This window comes from Medicago sativa, chromosome 3 (genome assembly GCF_051527215.1).
Source record: "Medicago sativa cultivar Bolivia chromosome 3, Bolivia_mono, whole genome shotgun sequence".
Classification (NCBI taxonomy): domain Eukaryota; kingdom Viridiplantae; phylum Streptophyta; class Magnoliopsida; order Fabales; family Fabaceae; genus Medicago; species Medicago sativa.
The window spans coordinates 63,562,511-63,587,054 of NC_140751.1; the positions used below are offsets into that span (position 1 = coordinate 63,562,511).

Consider the following 24,544-nt stretch of genomic DNA (forward strand, 5'->3'; position numbering starts at 1 on the left):
TTTTATTTTACTTCAATAATTTGTATGGATTATATAAGAATCATATGCATTATGGTATAATGAATTTGCTTAGGATTATGTAATAATCATGATTTTTGTTGAATTATGATATGAATCATGAAATTTGAATTGAATATGTTAGGTATGGATCTTTAAAAGTTAAAGTTTGTAGGTAATTAAAAAAGTATTTTTTTTTGTACAAAAAAATTAATCAAATATCCATGGGTACCCGCGAATATCCGTGGGTATCTAAATACCCGTGGATTACCCGTATAGAGATACCTGCACGGGTATGGGGACGGGCACGGGTACCATAATTATCTAACGGGGCGGGGACGGATATCATACTACCCGTACCCATGGATACCCATTGACATCCCTAGATAGATCTGAATTGACCTGGCAAACGGCCACCAGCTTCAAATAACGGCTGCTACTTTCCGCCCAAAACCAAACAGTTTCTTAATCAGTAGTATTTGCCAACAAGAAGGGATAGTGATCAAGTCAAAACTAAAAATTGAAAAATTCTCCTTGAATACACATTCAACATGATTTATTTAGATTTCTAGATATAAATTAATTCCTCTATACTTTTTATTTTATAATTAATTAACGGACACTTGTTTCAGTCAATGCATGTTAAGCTCCATGTTTAAATGCCGGTTTAACACTTGCAGTGTAACTAGTATAACATATTCATTCAAATCATCTTCTGGAAAAAATTGGTCGCAAAAAAGAGGTTAACGATGAGTTGGTCATGTACTCATGTTTAGTACAATTCAGACTAGATAGAGAGAATGTTTTTGAAGAACAATTTTCTATATTTGAATATTTTATTAAGATACTATTAATTAATTTTCTCAAACTTTTTGACACATTCTTGCTTGCTTAATTTTACCATTCCTTCTCCCTCATTTTTTTTTTTACCATTCCTTCTTGTAATGATCAGTTGGTCTTATAGTATCTAGTACGTCATTCGCAAGAAAAATAATGATATTTTGATTTTTCTAATAAAAGGGAACTTCACCGTTTCATTGAGAAAGACATGTTTTGACTATATTTTTTTTGTAAATCAATAAATTAACGATCGTTTTTATGAATTAAAAAGTTATTTGTTGAATTTTGTATTAAAAAAGATCCTTTCATAAGAAAAAAAATTATTTCATGTTTATATGCATTAAGATGGTTTTTTAAATTTTATTTCATTGACACTTTCAATAAATAATAGTTATTATAAATTTTTAAATGATAGTAAACATTTTTTAAAAAAAAATTAACTAATTTCTCTATTTGGAAATGTCCCATGCAACTTGTTTTCCAAAAAAACAAAGAATGAGTCCAGCATGGCTGTGACGTTATGCTAATTCCAATCCAAAATTCTAGAAAACCGGCCAAACCAAACCATTGTGAACCAACGTAGGTACGTAGGTAATTTTCCTTTATCTTAACCTATCCGAAATAACAGCCCCACAAATATTCGGTCAAAGTACTTAAACAACGTTTTAATAGTCAAACCCCGTCTTAAAAAAAAAGTCAAACCCTGTCTTCTTTCAACAAAAAAAAAAAAAAAAAGTCAAAGCCTGTCTTCTCTACTTATACTAAATCAAAAAAAGAACATACAACATTCGAAACAACAAAGAATAACAAACAAAACAAAACAAACATGTCTTGTTCCGTTGCACTTCCAAATTCTCCTATATTCTCTCTCTCTTCCTCTTCCCATTACTTCACCAAAAAATGCTCTATCATTTCTTCTTCCTTAGAACCTCTCCCAACCTCTTCTTCTTCTTCTTCTTCACACTCCTCGCCTGTTTTGAAGAAAAAGAGACCTGCCAAACTTGATATACCTGTTGCTTCTCTCATTGTTGAGCTCCTTCCGGCAGTACCGTCTCCGTCGGCAGCGAAGGATGTTGTTGAGGTAGAGGGAGATGGGTTTTCTGTGTACTGTAAGAGAGGATCATGTAGGAAACATATGGAGGATCGTTATTCTGCTTCTCTTGATCTTCATGGACAATCAAAACAGGTAACTTCAAAAATTTCATTGTTTCATTCTTAATTGGGTTGCACGAATTTGTTCATCTTTTTTTTTATACTATATAGATTTATTAAACAAATATGGAAAGTGCAAGGACCAATATATAGTCTAAGATTTTTGTTTGTGATTGGTACAGGCTTTTTTTGGCATATTTGATGGACATGGAGGTACAAAAGCTTCAGAATTTGCAGCACATAACTTGGAAAAGAATGTGTTAGAAGAAGTAAACAGAAGAGATGAGAGTGATATTGAGGAAGCAGTGAAACATGGTTACCTCAAAACAGATTCAGAATTCTTAAAAGAGGATCTTAATGGTGGTTCTTGCTGTGTAACAGCATTGATTAGGAATGGTGACGTTATTGTGTCCAATGCTGGCGATTGTCGCGCTGTCATCAGTAGAGGAGGTGTTGCTGAGGCCTTAACATCGGATCACAAACCTTCAAGGAAAGACGAAAAAGAACGGATTGAGACTGAGGTAATTAATCTTGTGATGATAATAGCAATTTTCCCTTGTCTTTGATAAGTATGGCTTGACTTTTATTTGCGTTTATCTACTTGGTAATCAGTTATGATGTCGTCCATAAGTTTTTTTTCATTTTTCTTCTCTTTTGTTTACAGAATAGCTTATGAAAACCGCTCATAGCTTATATCTATGCGAACAGTTTGACTTTATATTTGATTATAAAAATAGCTTATACAATACATAAGTATTTATGCTAAAAGTGTTTAATTAAGTTGTTTAACCAATTGATTTGAAATTTGTATTGTAGGGAGGCTATGTGGATATGTGCCGCGGTGTTTGGAGAATCCAAGGATCTCTTGCTGTTTCAAGGAGCATTGGTGATAGACACATGAAACAATATGTGATAGCAGAACCTGAGACCAAAGTTCTCAAAATTGAACCTCATCATGACTTTTTAATCTTAGCTTCAGATGGATTATGGGAAAAGGTATAAGACTTAACCAATTAATTGATTAAGTTAAGGTTTTAACCTGAGTAACTGATTAAGTTTCTCTTTTCAATCTTGTTCAGGTTAGTAATCAGGAAGCAGTAGATATTGCTCATCCTTTTTGTGCAGGGAGCAATAGACAAGGATCCTTTCAGGCTTGTAAGAAACTTGTAGATTTATCTGTATCGCGAGGCTCTATCGACGATATAAGTGTTATGATCATCAAATTACAAAACTACATTTGAAGTCTCACCGATACAAACACGTCCATCTGTCACGACACCGACACATGCAGACACCAGCTATATAACTTAGAAAAATGAAAGTGGTTGATTGTAATTACATGTGCCGGCCAGTGTTAGATATCAATATATGTCGGACACCAGAGACGACTTTCATCAAAAGTGTAGATTCTACATAAATTGGGATGATAGCATTTCATTATTAACCTTCTGCATTACAGTTAGTTAGTGAGAAGTTAGTGAATGTGATTTTTGTTAAAGGAAAGAAAGCTGGTGCCCTAAAATTAAGAGAGTAACTAGATTCTAATCTGTATATACCCAATGGTGAAATTTTGGTTACCTTTAAAGTACAGTTTGGTAGAATGGTCTTGATGTAATAACAAGCATTTTTTTAGAAAAAAGATATTGCAGAAGTTTCAACCTAATACCTTATGTACACTACCTTACCATTTTAGTAGCAAATCAAATTCCTAGTGGCTCATTTTGTCAATAAAAAAGAACCTATTGGCTCATCACTGTTATCAACTTATGTGGTCATAACCTTTAGGATTTAGAGCAAATGTTTTTTTTTTTTTTTTTGTGGTGACCGGGGTTTGAACCTCAAACTTTGCATATATTATGCATTGTCCCTACCAGCTGAGCTAAGTCCACGAGGACAGAGCAAATGGTTTGTTGCAATGTGTGAGTGTTGTAAATTTCAGAATGCCGAGTTTGATTCCTTCTCACAAAAAAAAAAGGAAAATGCTAATATATGTCTTTAGAGCATTGTTTAAGCATTCAAAAGTGATCATTTTTACATTGAAAATTGTGTAGTTATGACTTTTACACTTGTTTAACTTGTATTTTCAAGATAGAATTTCTTTTTGTGGATTCCTTAAACAATACTCTTATGGCACTTGCTTGAATGTGTGCATTATAGCATTCCTCTTATAGTAATTCCTTTGTTTGCTAACTTTTCATGAGAGGGAAATTGTGGATATATAAAATTTAGAATGAAGATCTGTTTTGGTCTCTTGCAATTTTCTTATGGGTTCAATTTAGTTTTTGAAAATAAAATACTCAAACTAAACCTTGAAATTTTCATACCAAGAACATATTAGTCTCTCTATTAAAATGAATCAGAGACTAATTATTACTCTATCTAAAATGGCAAAGATTAATTTGATATTATTTTTTTCAGAGAATAAATTGGATTATAGAAAATTGTGAGGCATGAAAATAAGATTTTACTCTAAAATTTATAGTAGTACTATAGCATTGCATAATGCATATACATTGACATTGCCAACTTCTGAGTATGATTGTGAGTGATTTACTTGTTCCTCTATCACATATTGACTCGGCAAAACCTTGATTGCTTGTATTTTTCCATTTAGTCAACTTAAAGCCTCCAGATGCTTCAAAAAAAAAAACTTAAAGCCTCCAGATGAAACGATGTAAATATTAAATGCAGTTCCTTGTTTGGGTAATTGAGACTGGGATAGATAAGGTCCATATGTATTATGCATAAGTTTTTTTTTTTTTTTTTTTTGAAGCAATATCATGCATAAGGTTGAGAATAAACAAATGAATATTTTTACAAAATTTTATTAAAACTAATGAGGACGCAATTATTAAATTAGAACCATCATCACCGATTTGTAAAGAATTGACCAAGTTTTCGTGGCCAAAAGGAACATGCACATTTGTTAGAAATTGATAGTGTGGATGTTTTTTTTAGAGATAATAGTCATTTTGGTCCCTGAATGTGTAAGGAGTAGTCACAATAATCCTCAATATATCAAAATTTTTAAATAGACCATGTTTGTATACTTTGTTAGTCAAAATAGTCTCTAACACTAAAATAATCTTTCAATATTCACAATAACTTTTTTTATATAGAGACTGAAATGACAATAAGTAAGTATATTGAAGAATTAATATGACAATTTTCCTCTAAATAGGACCGGAGGGAGTATTTTAATATCAGAGACTATTTTGACTAATGAAGTGCACAATCAGGGACTATTTTAAAATTTTGATATATTAAAGGACTATTATGACTACTCCTTACACATTCAAAGATCAAAATGACTATTAATTTTTTTTTTTTTGTTTGATGGCGTAAATGATAAAGTCTCCTATTTGGTTAAAGATCAAGTACTTAATAAGGTGATAGGAATAAGTTAAATAAGGATTACATAAATGATCACATAGTCCACAACTTATAGATCAATTAACAAAAATGCCAAAATTATTTGACCGAACGTTATGATGGGGTTCGAAGGCTGAAGCCATAACCATAGTTCAAACCTCAACACATCCATTTATATGTATGAGTTTATAATGATGATGATGATGTTTTCTATTTACTAAAAAAACCAAAAAAAACATTTCATAGTTAAATCGTGGTTAAAATGACAATGACTAATTTTCAGATTTTCAAAGGGTGTGCGCGCGATAAGTATGGAGTGTGAGATACGAAAATCTCATACTTCAGTGCGACTTAACAAAAACGATCCAACCCCATTCTATAATTGGGCTTTAGGCCCAAGATCCAGCCTCATTTTATAGTGTGAAATTGTCTACTGTAGTTTTCAACCACCAGAACGTTTTTGACATTTTCTAATCATCCACATAATTCATGATCCAAGAATGGATGATCATGTTGCGACAATTGCAGGCATGATGTGAAGAATTGATATAATCCCTAGGCATCCGAATAATTCCTTCAAGAAAATTAAACTTCGTCTTAGCATCAAGAACTATTTCCTTGGAATGTACCCATGAATGATAATTAGAGCCTATGAGGACCATAGTAATGGAGACGAGCGAAAGAAGGACTTGTTTGATCCAAAAGTTGATCAATTGGAGGGCAATGCGAAAATTCGAAGCGAAGTTTTGATCATATTAGCGAATGATACCATGTTGAGGTGGAAATCATTCATAAGAGAGAAATAAATTTGAATGAAGAAGATAAGATTCTCATTGATTAATCACAAGTTTACAACTTAATTTATGCGAAAGAGGTAATCGAGATCATGAAACTCACACCTGATGATAAAAAGTGGGAAAGTAAAACCAGAAAAATAACTACGTCAAAACCTCAATCCTATTTGTCAATCCATACGATTTCATCTCTCCATCAATTGTGACCATTAATTAGATTGAAACCCTTATCAACAGCCTTAGTTTAATTGTTTAACAATTATTCAAATGGTGATGATATTTGTACAACCTTGTGGCAACTTTTGAGACAATCTTCTTTTTGTTTCTTTTTATTGGTAAAAAACAATAGAGAGAAACAACCATTTGGTGACAACTTTTGTGACAACCTTCTCTTTTTCTCTTTTTATTGGTCAAAAACAATATATATATATATATATATATATATATATATATATATATATATATATAGAGAGAGAGAGAGAGAGAGAGAGAGAGAGAGAGAGAGAGAGAGAGAGAGAGAGAGAGAATATAGTGTGAGTATGAGAGAACAAGTTTTACAAAAGTTGTCAAAAAATGGTAATACAAATATCATTTCTCATATGAGAATAAAAGAGAAAGTTATCCAAAAGTTGTTACAAAATGACTCTACAAATATAATTCCTCTTGTTCAAATTCCAAGGACTACAATACAATCTTCTCAATCGTTGGACAAATACTTCAAGAAAATTACTCTATATACCCCTCATGTATGTTCAAAAGCCCCTTAATTATCAGAACATATCTCTAGATGAAAAAAGTCTATTGAAAGATACATTTTGATCGACTTTTTTTTTTCTATCGAAAGCTATCGATGAAACAAACTTATTAGAAGATACATTTCGATCGACATTTTTCATCAAAAACTATCTCTCAGTCAGTTTTTTTTCCGAGGATTAAGCAACTTGAAGGACCTATATAGCAACCTTAATATTTCAATAAGAGCAATGATATATCTCTAGAAAAATAACATCAAGAATTCTTCAAGAATAAAGAGTAGCCAATCACAATGCACTATTTGCCACAATTCAAGGAGGTGTGGCTGAAAAATAGGAAGTGGACAAATAAATCATCCAATTAAAATTTGCCAACTGTGTCTTGAAAAATTCTTGAAGCTATTTTTCTTGAGAAGTAGCATTTTCCTTTCAATAATTTTGGTTTTAGGCCCAAGATCCAAATCTTACGTGGCAAATCTCATCTTGGTCCGAATGTTATGATGAGTAAGCAAGTAGCAATAAACAAATAATAAAACCGAAAAAAGGGAAAGAAGAAAAAAAAAAAACATTTTTAGAAAGCACACTTCATTCATTTCATTCACTTTCACCACCTTCTTCTCCATTTTCTCTGTTCTTCTTCCACGCACACTCCTTCTTCTTCTCCCTCTCATTCTCTCTCTCATGTTCTTCGCTGCTTCAGATCTCGCACTGTAACATCACACTCTCTCCCACATTCTCCTCTCATCAATCAATCATGGCTGCTAACGCCCCCATCACCATGAAAGAAGCCTTAACGGTTCGATTCATCATTTCCGATTCTCAATTTTCTTCTTCAGATCTCAATTTCAATCAGCATTGTCAAATTTCAATCTGATTCATACTTTTTCATGATTTTCAAATTAATTTGTTTAATTTGCTTCTGAATTATGCAGTTGGGAAGCGTTGGGATCAATCCACAATTCATCACATTCACACATGTGACGATGGAATCTGAGAAATTCATTTGCGTTCGAGAAACCGGTCCTTCGAATAGTGTTGTTATGATTGATATGAATATGCCAATGCAACCTTTGAGACGACCTATCACTGCTGATTCTGCTCTTATGAACCCCAATACCAGAATTCTCGCTCTTAAAGGTAATGTAATGTCATTAAGGATTCAATTGAGCTTTCGTAATTTATGGATCATGTAATGCAATGTAATGTGATGTGATTAGTTGATATTTTTTTTGACAACATGTGATTAGTGATTTAAATCGTTTAATTGTTGTGATTTGTTAATTAGATTTGTAGATCGTTAAATTTTTTATTTTTCATAGGAAATGATTTGGATAGATGTAGAAGGAAGTAGATTTAATATGAGTTTGATGGACATTGCATCGACAGTGTAAAATAGTTTTACAGTGTCTTCCAATAAAAACCTTCAATTTGTGATATCATACAACTAATTTTAAAATATATTTGTGATTTGGCGGAATACAAGATGCTCATTGGATGTTACTGTAGAATAATTATTTTACACATATATGGATTAATTTATATTCACTGATAGTGTAAAACCTTTTTACACGTGCATCCAATCAAATCATGCCACGTGGATATTTGTAGATGTATTTTAGGAACTAACCTATAAAAGTGACACTATGGTGTGATTTGATTGGATGCATGTGCTAAAAAGTTTTACACTGTCGGTGTATACAAATTAATCTCTTTGATGTATACATGCGGATATTTTTTATTTTGTCTGTAACAATACTGATTTATTGTTTTCCTTATTATGAATGTGTTGTTATTAATGCAGCTCAAGTTCCTGGAACTACTCAGGATCATTTGCAAGTGTTTAACATTGAAACAAAAACAAAGATGAAATCATATCAAATGAACCAACAGGTGTGGATTTGTTAACATCGAATTACTCTGGAACTACTCATGATTATTACTAATTATTATGTGTTTCAATTTCTTTAGGTTGTGTTTTGGAAGTGGGTAACCCCAAAGACGTTAGGCATAGTCACTCAGACATCTGTGTATCATTGGTCAATTGAAGGTGAAAACATATTGTTCGATTTCTCCTTTGCGGTTGTAATTCTATCTGAATCTGAATATGGCAGTGAATTATCGTATATTCTATGTTTGTACTGTTGAATTTTTTGAACTGTGAATTTATTATTTTTTACTATTCTCGTTTACAGGTGATGGTGAGCCAGTGAAGGTGTTTGATCGAACAGCTAATCTCGCGAATAATCAGATCATCAATTATCGTTGTGATCCTAGTGAAAAGTGGTTGGTTTTGATTGGAATTGCTCCTGGTTCTCCTGAGGTATGTGTTTTCTTTCCTATAGCAACTTTCCTCGCCTTGTACTTCGACTTATCTGTAATTCCCCTTATATCCATATGTTTGTGTATTCAGTTGACTTATTGCCCGTCCTTCATTCTCACCACAATATGTTATACTCTAAAATGATATTTCAATATTTGTGATGGGTGCATGTATTTGTAATGTAAGTAGGTAGTTTGTAACCGATATGCGCCAACATATGTTTTAGAATAGAGCTCATTAGCCTGTTTATTAATTACACACTGAAGTTGAAGCACCCAAGAAATATTAATACTTCCAGCCAGTTGTAAATAATTGGATTTGATGATTTTGTATTTTATTTACCTTTATTGTCATGGTTCATGGTTATGTATAGTTTATACAAAATAGAAAAATATCAATATTGTCCATATGAAATAAATTTACTCGAGCTTATTTTCCTACTTATTCAATTGATGGTTCAAATCTATCATATGATTTTTTCCATTTTAATTTTTTGATGTTTTTCATTACTATGTGAACCAAATACAAAGGTTCAAGACTTGGGGTATTCTTGCTTTTCAAGCTACTTTTCAGTTTTCACATGTTATTATCCAACTTTTTCATACCTTGAAATTATTTTCTTTTATAAATTAACTGGTTGTGTACTTATATTTTGAGATTTGAAATCATGCACTTCTTTTTCTGTTTACTTTTTCCCCCTGTTTAAAAGCTTTTGAATGCATCATCTTTTGCCGTCATTCAGATTGTAGAGCACCAAAGTTTCTGAAATCATTATTTGTTGGATTAATGTTGTTATTTTTTTTTCCGGTTATAGAGACCACAACTTGTAAAAGGAAACATGCAACTCTTCGCAGTTGATCAACAACGAAGTCAGGCTCTTGAAGCACATGCTGCCTCATTTGCCTCGTTTAGAGTACGTCTGTCTACTTTGTGATCCATTTATATTGATTGCAACTGTGTAGCCGGTAGGTTGAATTTTGTTTTGTATTGTAACGTGCAGGTTCCTGGAAATGATAAGGATTCAATTCTTATTTGTTTTGCATCCAAGACCATTAATGCTGGACAGGTTACATCAAAGATGCATGTCATTGAACTTGGTGCCCAGCCAGGTATAAACATGGCTAGGTTATCAGTTACCAACAAAATAGCTAGCATATTTCTACATTACATGGTATAAAAATAAATTCAGATATTTTTTTAATATCAATTTACCTAAATAATAAAATACGATAGGATTGATATGAAGTGGCTTAAATTTAGAATCGTTAATACACCCTTTCCAAATGGGGTAAAATATTTTTCAAATAGAATAACAGAAGATATTGTTATAAAATTTCGATAGAGTGTCTATTATTAGTAGCATACATTCTTACCTCCTTCTTATGCTTCTTTTGCCACCTTCTGGTATATTGTGGCGTTTGTAATCAGGCAAGCCATCGTTTTCTAAAAAACAAGCAGATCTGTTCTTTCCTCCAGACTTTGCTGATGACTTTCCTGTATCAATGCAGGTATAAGTGTAAACTTCATTTAGGATTCTCTATTCCCAATAGATATTGTGTTAAATATTTAAGTTGTTTTTATTGTGCAGATTTCAAATAAATACGGCTTGATATATGTTATCACAAAACTTGGGCTTTTATTTGTCTATGATATGGAGACTGCCACTGCAGTTTACAGAAATCGAATCAGTCCCGATCCTATATTTTTGACCTCAGAAGCATCCTCGGTAGGGGGATTTTATGCCATAAATAGACGTGGCCAAGTATTGCTTGCTACTGTGAATGAAGCAACCATTGTACCTTTTGTTAGTGGCCAGGTATTTTATGTGTTACACCGTGTTTTTGATCAAATGGGAATGCTTTTTCTTTCTGTATCTACTTAATACTTTTTTGGGCATTTTGCAGTTAAACAATTTGGAACTTGCTGTTAATCTTGCTAAAAGAGGAAACCTTCCTGGTGCAGAAGAATTGGTAACCTGACTTATATTTTTCGTTCCATGTCTACTGTCTCATAGATTGTACTTGTCCTCAAAGCGTTTCAGTAGTGTTGTTCAGAATAGAGAACTAGCAGCAAGGAGATTAACATAAAAGTACAAGATAATGCTTGAACAATATCTTATTTATCATGTGGCATCTGCTTGCATAGATATTTTTTTTATAGACTATCTGAAATGGACACTTAACAATTTGAATCTCACTATTACTTTAGTGAAATTTGATCAAAAGCATGTGTAAAAAAGTTCTATGTTGGTAAAATGTAATATATGTACAGTAAATATATATTTTTTGCACTTTCTTTTCCTCCTAGTTAATTTGAAGTTTGAACGATGAGAAACATTGATATTCTTTTCATTTTTCCCTTAGTGATTGTAAAATTTCTCTTTCTTTTTTTCTTCTTCAGGTTGTTCAGCGTTTTCAAGAATTATTTGCTCAGACAAAATATAAGGAAGCTGCAGAGCTTGCTGCAGAGTCACCACGAGGAATACTTCGTACTCCTGACACAGTAGCTAAATTTCAGGTATACGTTATTATTGATACATTTATATTTGTTGTTTTTGTCAAGTTAATGCATTCAGTTTGGAGTCTGCCTTGTGAAATTGTGCTACATTAATATGGAAGCTTAGTATGCTCTTCGTATCATTTTTTGATTTACCTCTGTAATTTGCTTCAGAGTGTACCTGTACAAGCTGGACAAACACCACCGCTGTTGCAATACTTTGGAACTCTGTTAACCAGGGGCAAACTCAATGCTTTTGAGTCGTTGGAACTGTCACGACTTGTCGTAAATCAGAACAAGAAGAATCTTTTGGAAAATTGGCTAGCAGAGGACAAACTGGAATGCAGTGAGGAGCTTGGTGACCTTGTGAAGGTCCTGACAGAAATTTAAATTGATTTTCTCTTTTTCATTTGGACTTATTAATTTACCTTTTTGAAGGTCTGCAGAAGGAATATCTGACCTGTCACTTCTTTTTTCAGAAAACTCATCCTATGTTTACTGATTTATTTTTTTGTACTTTTTTTCTTTTCCTTTAAAAAAAATATATATTTTTCCTTCCTAATTTGTATAATGCGTGCATATAATGCAGACAGTTGATAATGACCTTGCACTGAAAATCTATATTAAAGCTAGAGCTACACCAAAAGTTGTTGCAGCTTTTGCGGAAAGGAGAGAATTCGACAAGATTCTGATTTATTCCAAGCAGGTAATTTTTTATTAGGCCAAGTAGAATTGTAAAATTAGAGGTATTGTAATTTTATTCTTGTATCATTGTCTCATTTACCACACAGTTTAATTGTTTGTCTTGTTTTCTAGTATCTTTCTGATACAATCTTTCTTTTTCTTTGCCGAAGGTTGGATATACGCCGGATTACATGTTCCTTCTGCAAACAATTTTACGGACAGACCCGCAGGTGAGCAGGTTTTTTCTGAACAAAATGCCTTACCTTCTGAGTTGCTTCACTTTTGTGATCTGGTGATTTTTGTTCTAAGGTTTGAGCATAGTAGAACTTGCTTAAAATAGTAGCTCCTCATGAATGACATTTAAATCAGTCCAAAGTGGAAGGGTTTCTTCATGCATATGATGTTTTCCTTTCAACAACATTTATATCCCACTAATCTACTTAGTTGTTTATTTTTTTAGCATCATTGTTTTTTTTTTTGTTGATGGTGTAGCATATTTTGAAACTTGCTTGATTGCAGGGTGCTGTAAATTTTGCTCTCATGATGTCTCAAATGGAGGGAGGTTGCCCCGTTGACTACAACACGATAACAGACCTCTTTCTCCAGGTTTATTTGAAATTTACCGTTATTGTTTGAACTTTGAAAGATGCCTGGTTTGCTGTGCTTGTATATTTTATAAGTCAGATGTAATTTTAAAACTGCAGAATCAATTCCATTTTGTGAAAAGAAATAAAATAGATCCAAAAGGGCTGAATGATGTATATTTTATACAACCTTTATTCTTTTATTTCCATTTTGTTCTTTTTGGATAAGATAAAATGAAAAATGCTAATAATGATATGAAACCATTCCTTTCTATTTTGAAGCTGCCTTTGGTAACCTCTTGGTTTAGCCAACATACTTTCCTCTAATTTCAAGAACTGTGAATTATTTGTTAAATCACCAATTTTATATTTTATTTATGTTTGCTGGAACTTTTGTTTATATGCTTCTTATGTTACTTTTTAGAGGAACTTGATCCGCGAGGCAACAGCATTTTTGTTGGATGTGCTAAAGCCAAACCTACCTGAACATGGATATCTTCAATCAAAGGTTCTTATATTTTATGTGATGTTGTCTTTGTCTCTGAACTTAATGGTGTTGTATATACCTTTTTAAGTGACAATTTTCTGTGTATTATTTTTAGGTTCTGGAAATTAATCTGGTGACATTTCCAAATGTTGCTGATGCTATATTGGCCAATGGCATGTTCACTCATTATGATCGCCCACGTATTGCTCAACTCTGTGAAAAGGCTGGCCTTTTCATACGTGCTCTTCAGGTTCTTAGCTTCTAACAGTCTGATAATTAAGTAATGTTCTCTTGTCCAAATGATTTCTTGAATTTTTTTGTCTGTGTCATTTGCAGCATTATAGTGAGTTGCCTGATATCAAACGTGTCATCGTGAATACACATGCCATTGAGCCACAGGTTTGGATTGTAACTGCTCCAATGTCTTAATCTATCAGAGTTGTTTTGGATACTTACTATATGACTTTTTTCAGGCTTTAGTTGAGTTCTTTGGAACCCTTTCTCGTGAATGGGCACTTGAGTGTATGAAAGATCTTTTACTGGTCAATCTTAGGGGCAATCTTCAGATAATTGTTCAGGTACTATTTTTGGTTGATGTTGCCTTGAGATTTTCCTTTCTCCCCAGGATTTCATAAGTGATAAGTCGTTGATATTGCTTGTGCGTAATATGTAGACTGCTAAGGAATATTCTGAGCAGCTGGGAGTTGATGCATGCATTAAACTCTTTGAGCAATTTAAATCCTATGAAGGACTATACTTTTTCTTGGGTTCATACTTGAGCTCCAGGTATTTCTTTCTTATTGGATAATGGAAATGTCCTTAGTTCCCTGGACTGTTTACTTTGCTTTTCTAGCTTTGTACCAATTATTGTATTTTTGGTTTTTGTTATGTCTTTCATAGTGAGGATCCTGATATTCACTTCAAGTACATTGAAGCCGCTGCTAAAACTGGACAAATTAAGGAGGTAGAGCGTGTGACTAGGGAATCAAACTTTTATGATGCTGAGAAGACAAAGAACTTTTTAATGGAGGCCAAACTTCCAGATGCACGCCCATTGATTAATGTGTGTGATCGTTTTGGTTTTGTTCCAGATCTCACACATTATCTTTATACCAACAATATGCTGCGCTATATTGAGGGTTATGTTCAAAAGGTAACTTTGTTTTCCGAGTTTTATTTAATTTTTGCGATTCTTAGCGTGTTTTAAATCTTTCTTAACAATTTTTAAAACTTAGACTTAATTGTACTTCTTGCTTTTAGGTCAATCCTGGAAATGCTCCTCTAGTTGTAGGACAGCTGTTAGACGATGAATGCCCCGAAGATTTCATTAAAGGTCTCATACTTTCAGTTCGTTCACTTCTGCCAGTTGAGCCTTTAGTTGAAGAGTGTGAGAAGAGGTATGCTAGTTTTCTATACCTTTCATCTCCAGTAGCATTGCAAATGTTCTTTCCTGATTTTACCTTTGATGTATAGGAATCGTCTCCGCTTGTTGACTCAGTTCTTGGAGCATCTTGTGAGTGAAGGAAGCCAGGATGTACATGTGCACAATGCCTTGGGTAAAATCATCATTGACAGCAACAACAATCCTGAGCATTTTCTCACAACCAACCCATATTATGATTCTCGTGTTGTTGGTAAATATTGTGAGAAACGAGATCCTACTCTTGCTGTTGTTGCTTACCGAAGAGGGCAGTGCGATGATGAGCTTGTTAATGTCACCAATAAAAATTCCTTGTTCAAACTCCAAGCGAGGTACATAGACTTCCCTTCATAAGGAAGATATTGTATATTTTATAATGCTAGTACGAGGCGCTCACTTTATTTCCGTATGTTTGTATCAGATATGTTGTGGAAAGGATGGATGCTGACCTCTGGGACAAAGTTCTTAATCCTGAGAATGAGTTTAGAAGACAGTTGATCGATCAAGTGGTTTCCACCGCTTTGCCTGAAAGCAAGAGTCCTGATCAAGTTTCAGCTGCAGTGAAAGCTTTTATGACCGCTGATCTTCCCCATGAGTTAATTGAGCTTCTTGAAAAGATTGTGCTACAAAATTCTGCTTTCAGCGGAAACTTCAATCTGCAAAATCTGTTGATCCTCACTGCAATAAAGGCAGATCCTTCAAGAGTTATGGATTACATAAATAGGTTGGATAACTTTGATGGACCCTCAGTGGGGGAGGTGGCAGTGGAAGCACAACTATATGAAGAAGCATTTGCTATTTTCAAGAAATTTAATTTGAATGTTCCGGCTGTTAATGTTCTGCTAGATAACCTTAAGACTATTGATCGTGCGGTGGAGTTTGCTTTCCGGGTTGAAGAAGATGCTGTTTGGAGCCAGGTGGCAAAGGCTCAACTGAGAGAAGGATTAGTAAGTGATGCAATTGAGTCGTTCATCCGAGCAGACGATTCAACTCATTTCTTAGAGGTTATAAAGGCTGCTGAAGATGGAGATGTATACCATGACCTGGTAAGGTACCTTCTCATGGTTAGGCAGAAGACCAGAGAGCCCAAGGTGGACAGTGAACTCATTTATGCTTATGCTAAGATTGATCGGCTTGGCGAAATTGAAGAGTTTATATTGATGCCAAATGTTGCCAATTTACCAGTTGTTGGAGACCGCTTGTATGATGACACTCTATATGAGGCTGCAAAAATTATATTTGCTTTTATCTCTAACTGGGCTAAGTTAGCAGTCACTTTGGTTAAGCTTCAACAGTTCCAGGGTGCTGTTGATGCTGCCAGGAAAGCAAACAGTTCAAAAACTTGGAAGGAAGTTTGTTTCGCCTGTGTTGATGCTGAGGAATTCCGCTTAGCTCAAATTTGTGGTCTCAATGTCATCATTCAGGTGACACTCTTTTCTTGTATAAAATCGAAAATGTGAAATTTATTCTCATGATGATTGGTTGTTCGCTCTTCACTATGAAAAAGTTATACAAATTTAATTTTATACTATATTGGAAAAAGGTTAAGTGCAAGTTGAATGATGTAAGTAATAGAAAATACTAAAAAATATAAGCAAAGGGCAGATTACTATAATTGCTTTATCTAACTTTCTATTGTCTGATTAATTACTATATTGCTAGGTGGATGATTTGGAGGAGGTTAGTGAGTTCTATCAGAACAGGGGATGCTTCAATGAACTCATATCTCTTATGGAGAGTGGTCTAGGATTGGAGCGCGCACATATGGGTATCTTTACTGAATTGGGAGTTCTTTATGCAAGATATCGTCCCGAGAAACTAATGGAACACATTAAGTTGTTCTCAAGCCGGCTTAATATTCCAAAGGTTATTCGGGCATGTGATGAACAGCAGCACTGGAAAGAACTTACATACTTGTACATCCAATATGACGAGTTTGATAATGCTGCAACCACTGTAATGAATCACTCTCCTGAAGCATGGGAGCACATGCAATTCAAAGATATTATAGTTAAAGTCGCAAGTGTGGAACTCTACTATAAAGCTGTCCACTTCTACTTGCAAGAACATCCCGAAGTAATAAATGATCTTCTAAATGTGATTGCTCTTCGTGTGGACCATACTCGTGTAGTAGATATAATGCGAAAGGTTTGAATGTCTCATTCCCGATGGTCAAATTAATACAGTTTTAATCTATTTAATATAATTAATTGGCTTTAAATGTTGTTCTGTAGTAACATTTTTGTTTATTTTTGGTTTTTAGGCTGGCCATCTCAAATTGATCAAGCCATACATGGTCGCAGTCCAAAGTAATAATGTCTCTGCTGTCAATGAAGCTCTAAATGAAATTTATGTTGAGGAAGAGGACTATGACAGACTTCGAGAATCAACAGATCTGCATGACAACTTTGATCAGATAGGTCTTGCAATGAAGGTAAATCCCACCTATCTTTTGTCATGTTTTGGGAATTAACAAAATTTGAGATCCAAATGTTACTGGGAAATATAATTTTTTTAATTATTATTTATTGGCTTCAACAATACAAATGAGCAGATTGAGAAGCATGAACTTCTTGAAATGAGGCGTGTTGCTGCATACATCTATAAGAAAGCAGGAAGATGGAAGCAATCCATTGCTTTGTCAAAAAAGGACCATCTTTACAAGGACTGTATGGAAACTTGCTCTCAATCTGGTGACCGTGAACTATCAGAAGATTTGCTTGTCTACTTTATTGAGAAGGTGTTTATTCTTTTGTCTTTACCTTGAAATCATCAAGTCATGGTATATAAAGATTACACAGATACTAAATAGAATAAGCCCTTTTGGCGAAGTAGACTTTGATTCATGCTTCGCGTTGAAATATCTTTGCTTATTTAACTAAGGAACAACTTTGATATATTTATTTGCAGGGGAAGAAAGAGTGTTTTGCATCATGTCTCTTTGTCTGCTATGATATTATACGGCCAGATGTTGCTCTTGAGTTGGCTTGGATGAATAACATGATTGATTTTGCTTTCCCATATATCTTACAAGTATGTTTTGTTTTTGTTTGGGAATCTTTTAATTAAATGCATTAAGAGATGCTTATTTTGTTTTAACTGTCTGCTTTTAAAAATGTGTTAAGTTTATCCGAGAGTATTCAAGCAAGGTAGATGAGCTTATCAAGGAAAAAATTGAAGCACAAAATGAGGAGAAAGCTAAGGAGAAGGAGGAGAAGGAAGTAATTGCTCAGCAGGTACCATTTTCAAATTTCCTTTTGTATGGTAATCGGTTTTATCTTGTTTGATTATCAGATTAACAATGTTTTCAATGATCTTCAGAATATGTATGCCCAGTTGCTACCACTTGCTTTGCCAGCACCACCAATGCCAGGAATGGGAGGAGGGTATGCTCCTCCCCCACCGCAACCTCCTGTGGGTGGAATGGGAATGCCGGGAATGCCACCAATGCCTCCTTTTGGCATGCCTCCAATGGGCTACTGATCTTCCAATAAACAACAGAGGAGAGAATTTTGGCATACATATCACCGGTGAAGCTGGATGATTTAGATTCTTTCATTTTTTTTACTCAAGGAGACTTCTTTAGGGTTAAAGAATTTGGCATCGCGGCAACCATCGATTGCAGGTTTCTTCATTGAAAGTTTTGAGTTATGATTGTTTTTGGTTTCTTTTTCTTTGATCATTCTTGTGAGAGCCTGGGTGGTTAATAATCCTGGTTGCATCTTTTTGAGGCTTTGGCTTGGTTGCGGCGTGTATAGATTTTCTCTAATTATTATTATTTGGTTTCATTGTTGTGTAGTCATAAATGTATTCTTCTGATTAGGACTTGGAAATTTTATTCATTCTTGGTATATATATTTTTCAATCTAACATTGAAAATGGTTACTCTGGCAGTAACCTTTCCATAAGTCTGGGTTCAGTATTTTCTATTTAGTTTCAGCACTTTACATCTACACTTCCATTAATCCATGATAAAACCATACCATGAAGAAGCTGAGTTTTAGCATTCATTGTACGTAATTTATGTTTTAACTTAGTTGCTTCAATTAAATCCTTTTTTATTAGTTTACTTTTCTATGAATTTATCATATCATCATTTTTTTTTACTCAATTACTTGGTTATATAAGATTGGGTTAATTAAGTTTTTAGTCCCTATAAATATTCACAGTTTTGTTTTTAGTCCCTACAAAATAAAATCACACTTTTTAGTCCCTATGAAATTTTCCATCAGCATTTTTAGTCCCTGTAAATTTTTCTATCAGCACTTTTAGTCCCTGTCAAAATTTCCATCAACAGTTTTGGTCCCTAAAATGCTTAAGAAAAATGTCACAGGGACTAAAAAGTGTGATTTTATTTTGTAGGGACTAAAAACAAAACTGTGAATATTTATAGGGACTAAAAACTTAATTAATCCTATAAGATTCAAGATATGAAATAGTTCTAAAGGTTCGGAAGCTGAAAATTATGTGAAAATTAAGTAAATCTTACAAAATGTGAGCTTTGAACAAATTAGATATATAAAATAATTTGATCGACTCAATTTATGGAGATTTTAAGTACTAAAAGATGAGGATTTTCTGATTAAAAAAATAAATAAATAAGGATATGACGTTTAAATGGGTGATTAAAAGATCACTTGAGTTCATTTATGATAAAACTGTGAGCAACATAAAGTCGACATTAACAAAACCGGGGGGGGGGGGGGGGGGGGGGGAGCCATGCATAAGGTCGTTTTAATTAGGTTTTAAGTTATAAGGCTATTTGTCATTTTCGTACCTCACTCAAAATTGAAATCAAAGAGGTAAGGAAAATGAAGTTTGATTCTTTGAAGGACATGCTTACAACTACAAAATCGTAGAGAAAACAAATCAAATAAGCAGATTTGGATCAAGAACAGTCCTTGAAACATATAATTGGAAACAGAGGTACAAAGTGTTTTTATCGTTTTTATAGGGTTTTGGACGATTAAATGTTTATGAACATCCAATGGCAAAATATGCTGAAAATAAAAGCACACATGTAACTACTGCTGGGCACTGCTTTAGGGATTAAACATATTTCCTTGGTCTAAAACTAATTTATCCAGTTGATCATTTCATAAGAAAAATATATAAATAAAATAGAGAAGATAATATTTTTACTAGAGTATCGTTATCATGTATTGGTGTATTTAATAGTATTTGTAAAATAAACATAGTGATGCAAACAATATTAATTAAAGGATACAATTGAAAAAATAATAGTTAATGTTGTGTTGAAAATCAAAAAAATGAATTATTTTGAGACGAAAAGAGTATAACTTAATTGATGAAGCAGCACATACTTGTAACTTAATCGATTTAGTTTGAAGAAAACACTCCAACTTAAATCAAAACACCTAAACTACTACTAAAACATAAAAATACTCGAGCACAACAATCACAAACACAAACAGGGCCTACTAATTAGTTAATCTAGGAAAATGGTGTTACAATTCTCCCCCACAATAAGAATTATATCCTCCAAAATTTCTACTGCGTACTAACCTAAGAGAAAAGAGTTAATATAAGGGTGCGTTTGTTTCAGCTTTAAAAAAAATAGATTTTGTGTCAAAAGAATCTAGAGATTTTTTTTTAGAGATTTTAAAAAAAAATCTAAAGTTATTTGTGTTTGCCTACTATCCATAAAAATCCATTTTGTTAAAAAAATGAGTTCTAACATGCACATGTATTATCTCCTTGTTGTTGAAAAAAATAGATTTTGAGAAAAGCTAATCCTAATAGCTTTTCATTTTAGGGTCAAAATAGATTTTTTTTGATAAAATGATTTTTCTAAAAATCCTAAACAAACACTTAAAAATGAAAAAAGTGATTTTTTAAGAGAAAAAATAGATTTTTTTTGAAAAAAATCTGAAACAAACGGACCCTAAAACTCTTCATCTTACTCTTTAGCTCCCAAGTAGCACTCTCTTCACAACTTCATTCCAGAAAAAAAATTCACCAAGTGAGTATCAATTTTCTCTAAGCTGCTTAATCGTTTGATCCTCAATCATCTACAACATCGTCTAAAATGTGAAATATTTTATACTTTACCCTAAAAAACTTACATGACGTGAATACTACTTATAGAAGATTATATTTTTGCAGAATAATAAATGTGATTTTATAGAACATTTTCAACAAACATATAGAAAGTATGACATTGTCAAGTATACATAAATCAGATATCTTTAACAATGAACTAGATCGACTATTTTGAAACGGAGGGATAAACACAAGAAAAGTACGTATAAAACTATTTTTGGACAAAAGAGAATGTTGGAACTAAGGAGTATCTTATTCCAAAAAATTATAAGCATTGATGTTTTAAAATTTCTCTTCTCTTACATTACTGGAGTTTGGTTTACTCCTACTGCATATGGTCCCTACAAGACAAACAAATATTTAATTCTGTGTGAATAAGAGGTTGCATGGCTTCCCTGCATTTCCTCCATAACTGCATATGGTTCCCACAAGACAATTTTATTTTACATTGTCAAAACAAAGTTCTTTTCCTCCATAACTTCCTCCGTCTCTAAATTATAGTCGTTTAAAGTTTGTGCACGATTATTAAAAGAACGATTAATTGTGTTGATTTTAATGGTAAAATTGATATCATTTACTAAAATACTCTTATTAATGGTAGTTAGTGTAGTAGTTAACTTGGATGAAATTCAATAAATAAGGGTATAATAATGGAAAAAAATAATAAATGCTGCATTGATTTTTTAAAGTGAATATTATTTTGAGAAAATGAGAAAATGCTAAAAATACAATTACTGTGAGACGGAGGTAGTAAAGATAAAATTGTCTAAATTTGTTTGTGCTCAAAGTTTTAAACCATAAACAAGTTAAAAAGAAATAGAGGAAGTTTTTCAAACCTTAAAGGTCCTAACAAGAATTTAATGCTTGCTACAGGTCCTAATAAATATATTGAAAATTTTAAGATGTATTACATAGCCATATAATTGAACAACATCGATTGATAGGGTGGCCCATAATTTCTGTACCTATTATTGCATTTCACACCTTATTCAGTCCCTACAAAATTTAATCAAAACCACCATTTCCGATTATCTTATCTAATTCGTATCTGTATCGGGTATGTATAGTAGGTATCAATCCTTATTGGATAGTTTGCTAAAATGTACCTACAAATTATCGCAATTAATTTTTAAATTTTGAAAGATACTATACCAGATCTTTATAGGATATTTAATGGATACATACATATACTTTAAAAATACTTCACCGATATATATCATAGAAAAGATGAAAAAAAAAATATGAAACAATGTTGTGAGAATTTAGTGAAAATATATGATTTAATTTAAGATGTGATTTAATCAAATTGTCCATCGATAAGCCATACTTAAAAGTTATGTTTTTGGTGATAAGATCATGAGAGGGATAAGATTCAAATATTTTACATTAGACAAAATTTATTTTCAGTTCTTTTAATAATATTTTTGTTTTTTTTATAGAATATAATAATATTTTTGTTGATATACCATAACCTATGAGTAAAAATATATTATGATTTATACGGAAACTATGTTTTCTGTTTTGATCAAAAATATCCTTTTTCGTAAATGGTAATCTTTATAATTAGTACTCCATCTGGTCTACATATAAGAAATTGTTCGGTCAACCAAAATTGATATACTTGGATCAAATTTTAAATACTTTACTCCCTCCGTTGTTTTATAATAAGTGAGCCATTTGTAAAAAAAATATTGTCTCAAATTTTTTTAGACTCATTTCGCTTTTAAATACAATATTAATTACTTTTTTCAAATTATAGCTCTAATTAATACTACTTTCACCACTTTCAATTCAATGTATATTCTACTTTACATTTATGATAAAGAAGAATGCATCAATACCTGACAAAGACACTCAAAATTATTTTTCTATCTCTTTCACTTATATACTTTTTCTTAATATCTGCGAAATGAGCAAAAGGCTCAGTTATAATGGGACGGAGGGAGTAATTTTTGTTGACTGAACTTGATATACTTTGATCAAATTCTAAAGAATAATGACCCTAAAATACAAGTTGTAAATGTAAGTTAATTATTTTTAGGAGAATGCTAACGAGTGTCCTCGGGACACTTTTTAAGGACTTTAAATGGTAAATTATTATTGAAAATTATGCATTCAATGCATCCGAAATTGAAATGTTAAACTTTTTTAAAGAAATTATTATTTAGGAAACTTTAAAGAGTGCCCTAAGTACACTCGTTAACAAAACTCTTTTTTTTTATACATAATTGGAAGTTTTTTTTTTTCTTTCCAATTTGCATTTCCGATATCTCTGAATCAAATACATTGAAACATGTTTTGCACATATATCTCAGAACCTTGTATTAATGGTATTTGCACATACTACTAGTCACGTTATCTGGTTGCAAGGTTTCCATGCATCACCAGTCATAACTTTTCAAGGCTTTAACAATTCTACCACCTCCATCTCTGGTTATAAAACCCATTTTCTATAATGCCTTTAATTTTTCAGGTTCAATTGCAACTTGCAAGTCCCTCTTTTTTATTGTTTTCATGTCTGTTGTTAATAGATACTCCATCCGTCTCAAATTATGACTTTTTGATCATTTTATATAAATTAAGAAGTGTAATTAATGTTGTATGGAAAAGAGAAATTATAAGTCATTTTACAAATTATCCTTCATTAATCATTAATGGTATAAATAAAAAATGAGAAATGTTAACTTGTGCCCTTATGACACATGTTAAGGAACCTAAAGTGGAAATTTTGCTTAGAAAATTGTGCAAATTTATTCTTCTAGAGATTAAAAATTAATATTTTGTAATAAATATTTATCATTTATGGAATCATTAACATGTGTTAGAGCATCCACAATGGAGACCTCAATCTTGAGGTCTTAAAGGGGTCTCACATGGACACATCATTTTTTTATAATTTTTTAATAATAGTACCTAAGACCATCCCCAATGGTGATGTCTTCACCATTTAGACCCGGTACCTAATAGGTACCCCTACTGGGGAATTTTTTTTTTTTTTGGGTCTCTTAAGACTCAGAGACTCACTTAAGACCTCATTCTTAAGTGGACTTCACACCACCTTTTAATAAAATAATCATTGTTGAGTTACTTTTGTTGAAATTCAAATGATAAAGAGTTATTGATAGAACTCATTTAGACCTTTTGTTAGAGTCTCTATTGGAGTAGTTGAGTACCTATTAGGTACTATTATTAAAAAAAAAATTAAAAAAAAGGTTATGTGTTCATGTGGGACCCGTTTAAGACCTCAAGATTGATGGTCTCCATTGTGGATGTTCTTAGGTACTCAACCACTCCAATAAAGATCTTCTAACAAAAGGTCTAAATGGATCCCACCAATAACTCTTTATCATTTACATTTCAATAAAAACAACTCAACAATGATTATTTTATTAAAAAGTGGTGTGGGGTCCACTTAAGAATGAGGGTCTTAAATGAGACCCTGGGTCTTAAGTGACCCCCTAAAAAAAATTCAATGGGGGTTCCTACTAGATATCGGGTCTTAAATGGTGAAGACTTCACCATTGAGATGGTCTAAGGATACAAGTTAGCATGACCCATAAAAAATTGAAAGAGGATGGAGTAA

At 32.7% G+C, this 24,544-nt stretch overlaps 2 protein-coding genes across 2 annotated transcripts; both read left to right on the plus strand.

The window, feature by feature from the left end:
* Positions 1-1,619: 1,619 nt before the first annotated feature.
* On the plus strand, positions 1,620-3,652 carry LOC146939068 (putative protein phosphatase 2C 25). The gene is made up of 4 exons (XM_085752866.1): positions 1,620-2,023; positions 2,172-2,510; positions 2,806-2,985; positions 3,069-3,652. Exons 1-4 carry the CDS (start codon positions 1,664-1,666, stop codon positions 3,228-3,230), a joined length of 1,041 nt encoding a protein of 346 aa, XP_085608992.1. The 5' UTR covers positions 1,620-1,663; the 3' UTR covers positions 3,231-3,652.
* A 3,835-nt stretch (positions 3,653-7,487) lies between these two features.
* On the plus strand, positions 7,488-18,806 carry LOC146939069 (clathrin heavy chain 1). The gene is made up of 30 exons (XM_085752867.1): positions 7,488-7,703; positions 7,840-8,044; positions 8,709-8,797; positions 8,876-8,954; positions 9,100-9,227; positions 10,042-10,140; positions 10,228-10,336; positions 10,656-10,735; positions 10,816-11,043; positions 11,132-11,197; positions 11,628-11,744; positions 11,898-12,095; positions 12,313-12,429; positions 12,578-12,637; positions 12,927-13,013; positions 13,416-13,499; positions 13,594-13,728; positions 13,815-13,877; positions 13,952-14,056; positions 14,152-14,264; positions 14,379-14,631; positions 14,739-14,875; positions 14,952-15,230; positions 15,320-16,322; positions 16,561-17,046; positions 17,162-17,332; positions 17,453-17,638; positions 17,809-17,931; positions 18,024-18,134; positions 18,220-18,806. The coding sequence occupies exons 1-30, from the start codon at positions 7,662-7,664 to the stop codon at positions 18,379-18,381; spliced, it is 5,115 nt and encodes a 1,704-aa protein (XP_085608993.1). The 5' UTR covers positions 7,488-7,661; the 3' UTR covers positions 18,382-18,806.
* Positions 18,807-24,544: the final 5,738 nt, after the last annotated feature.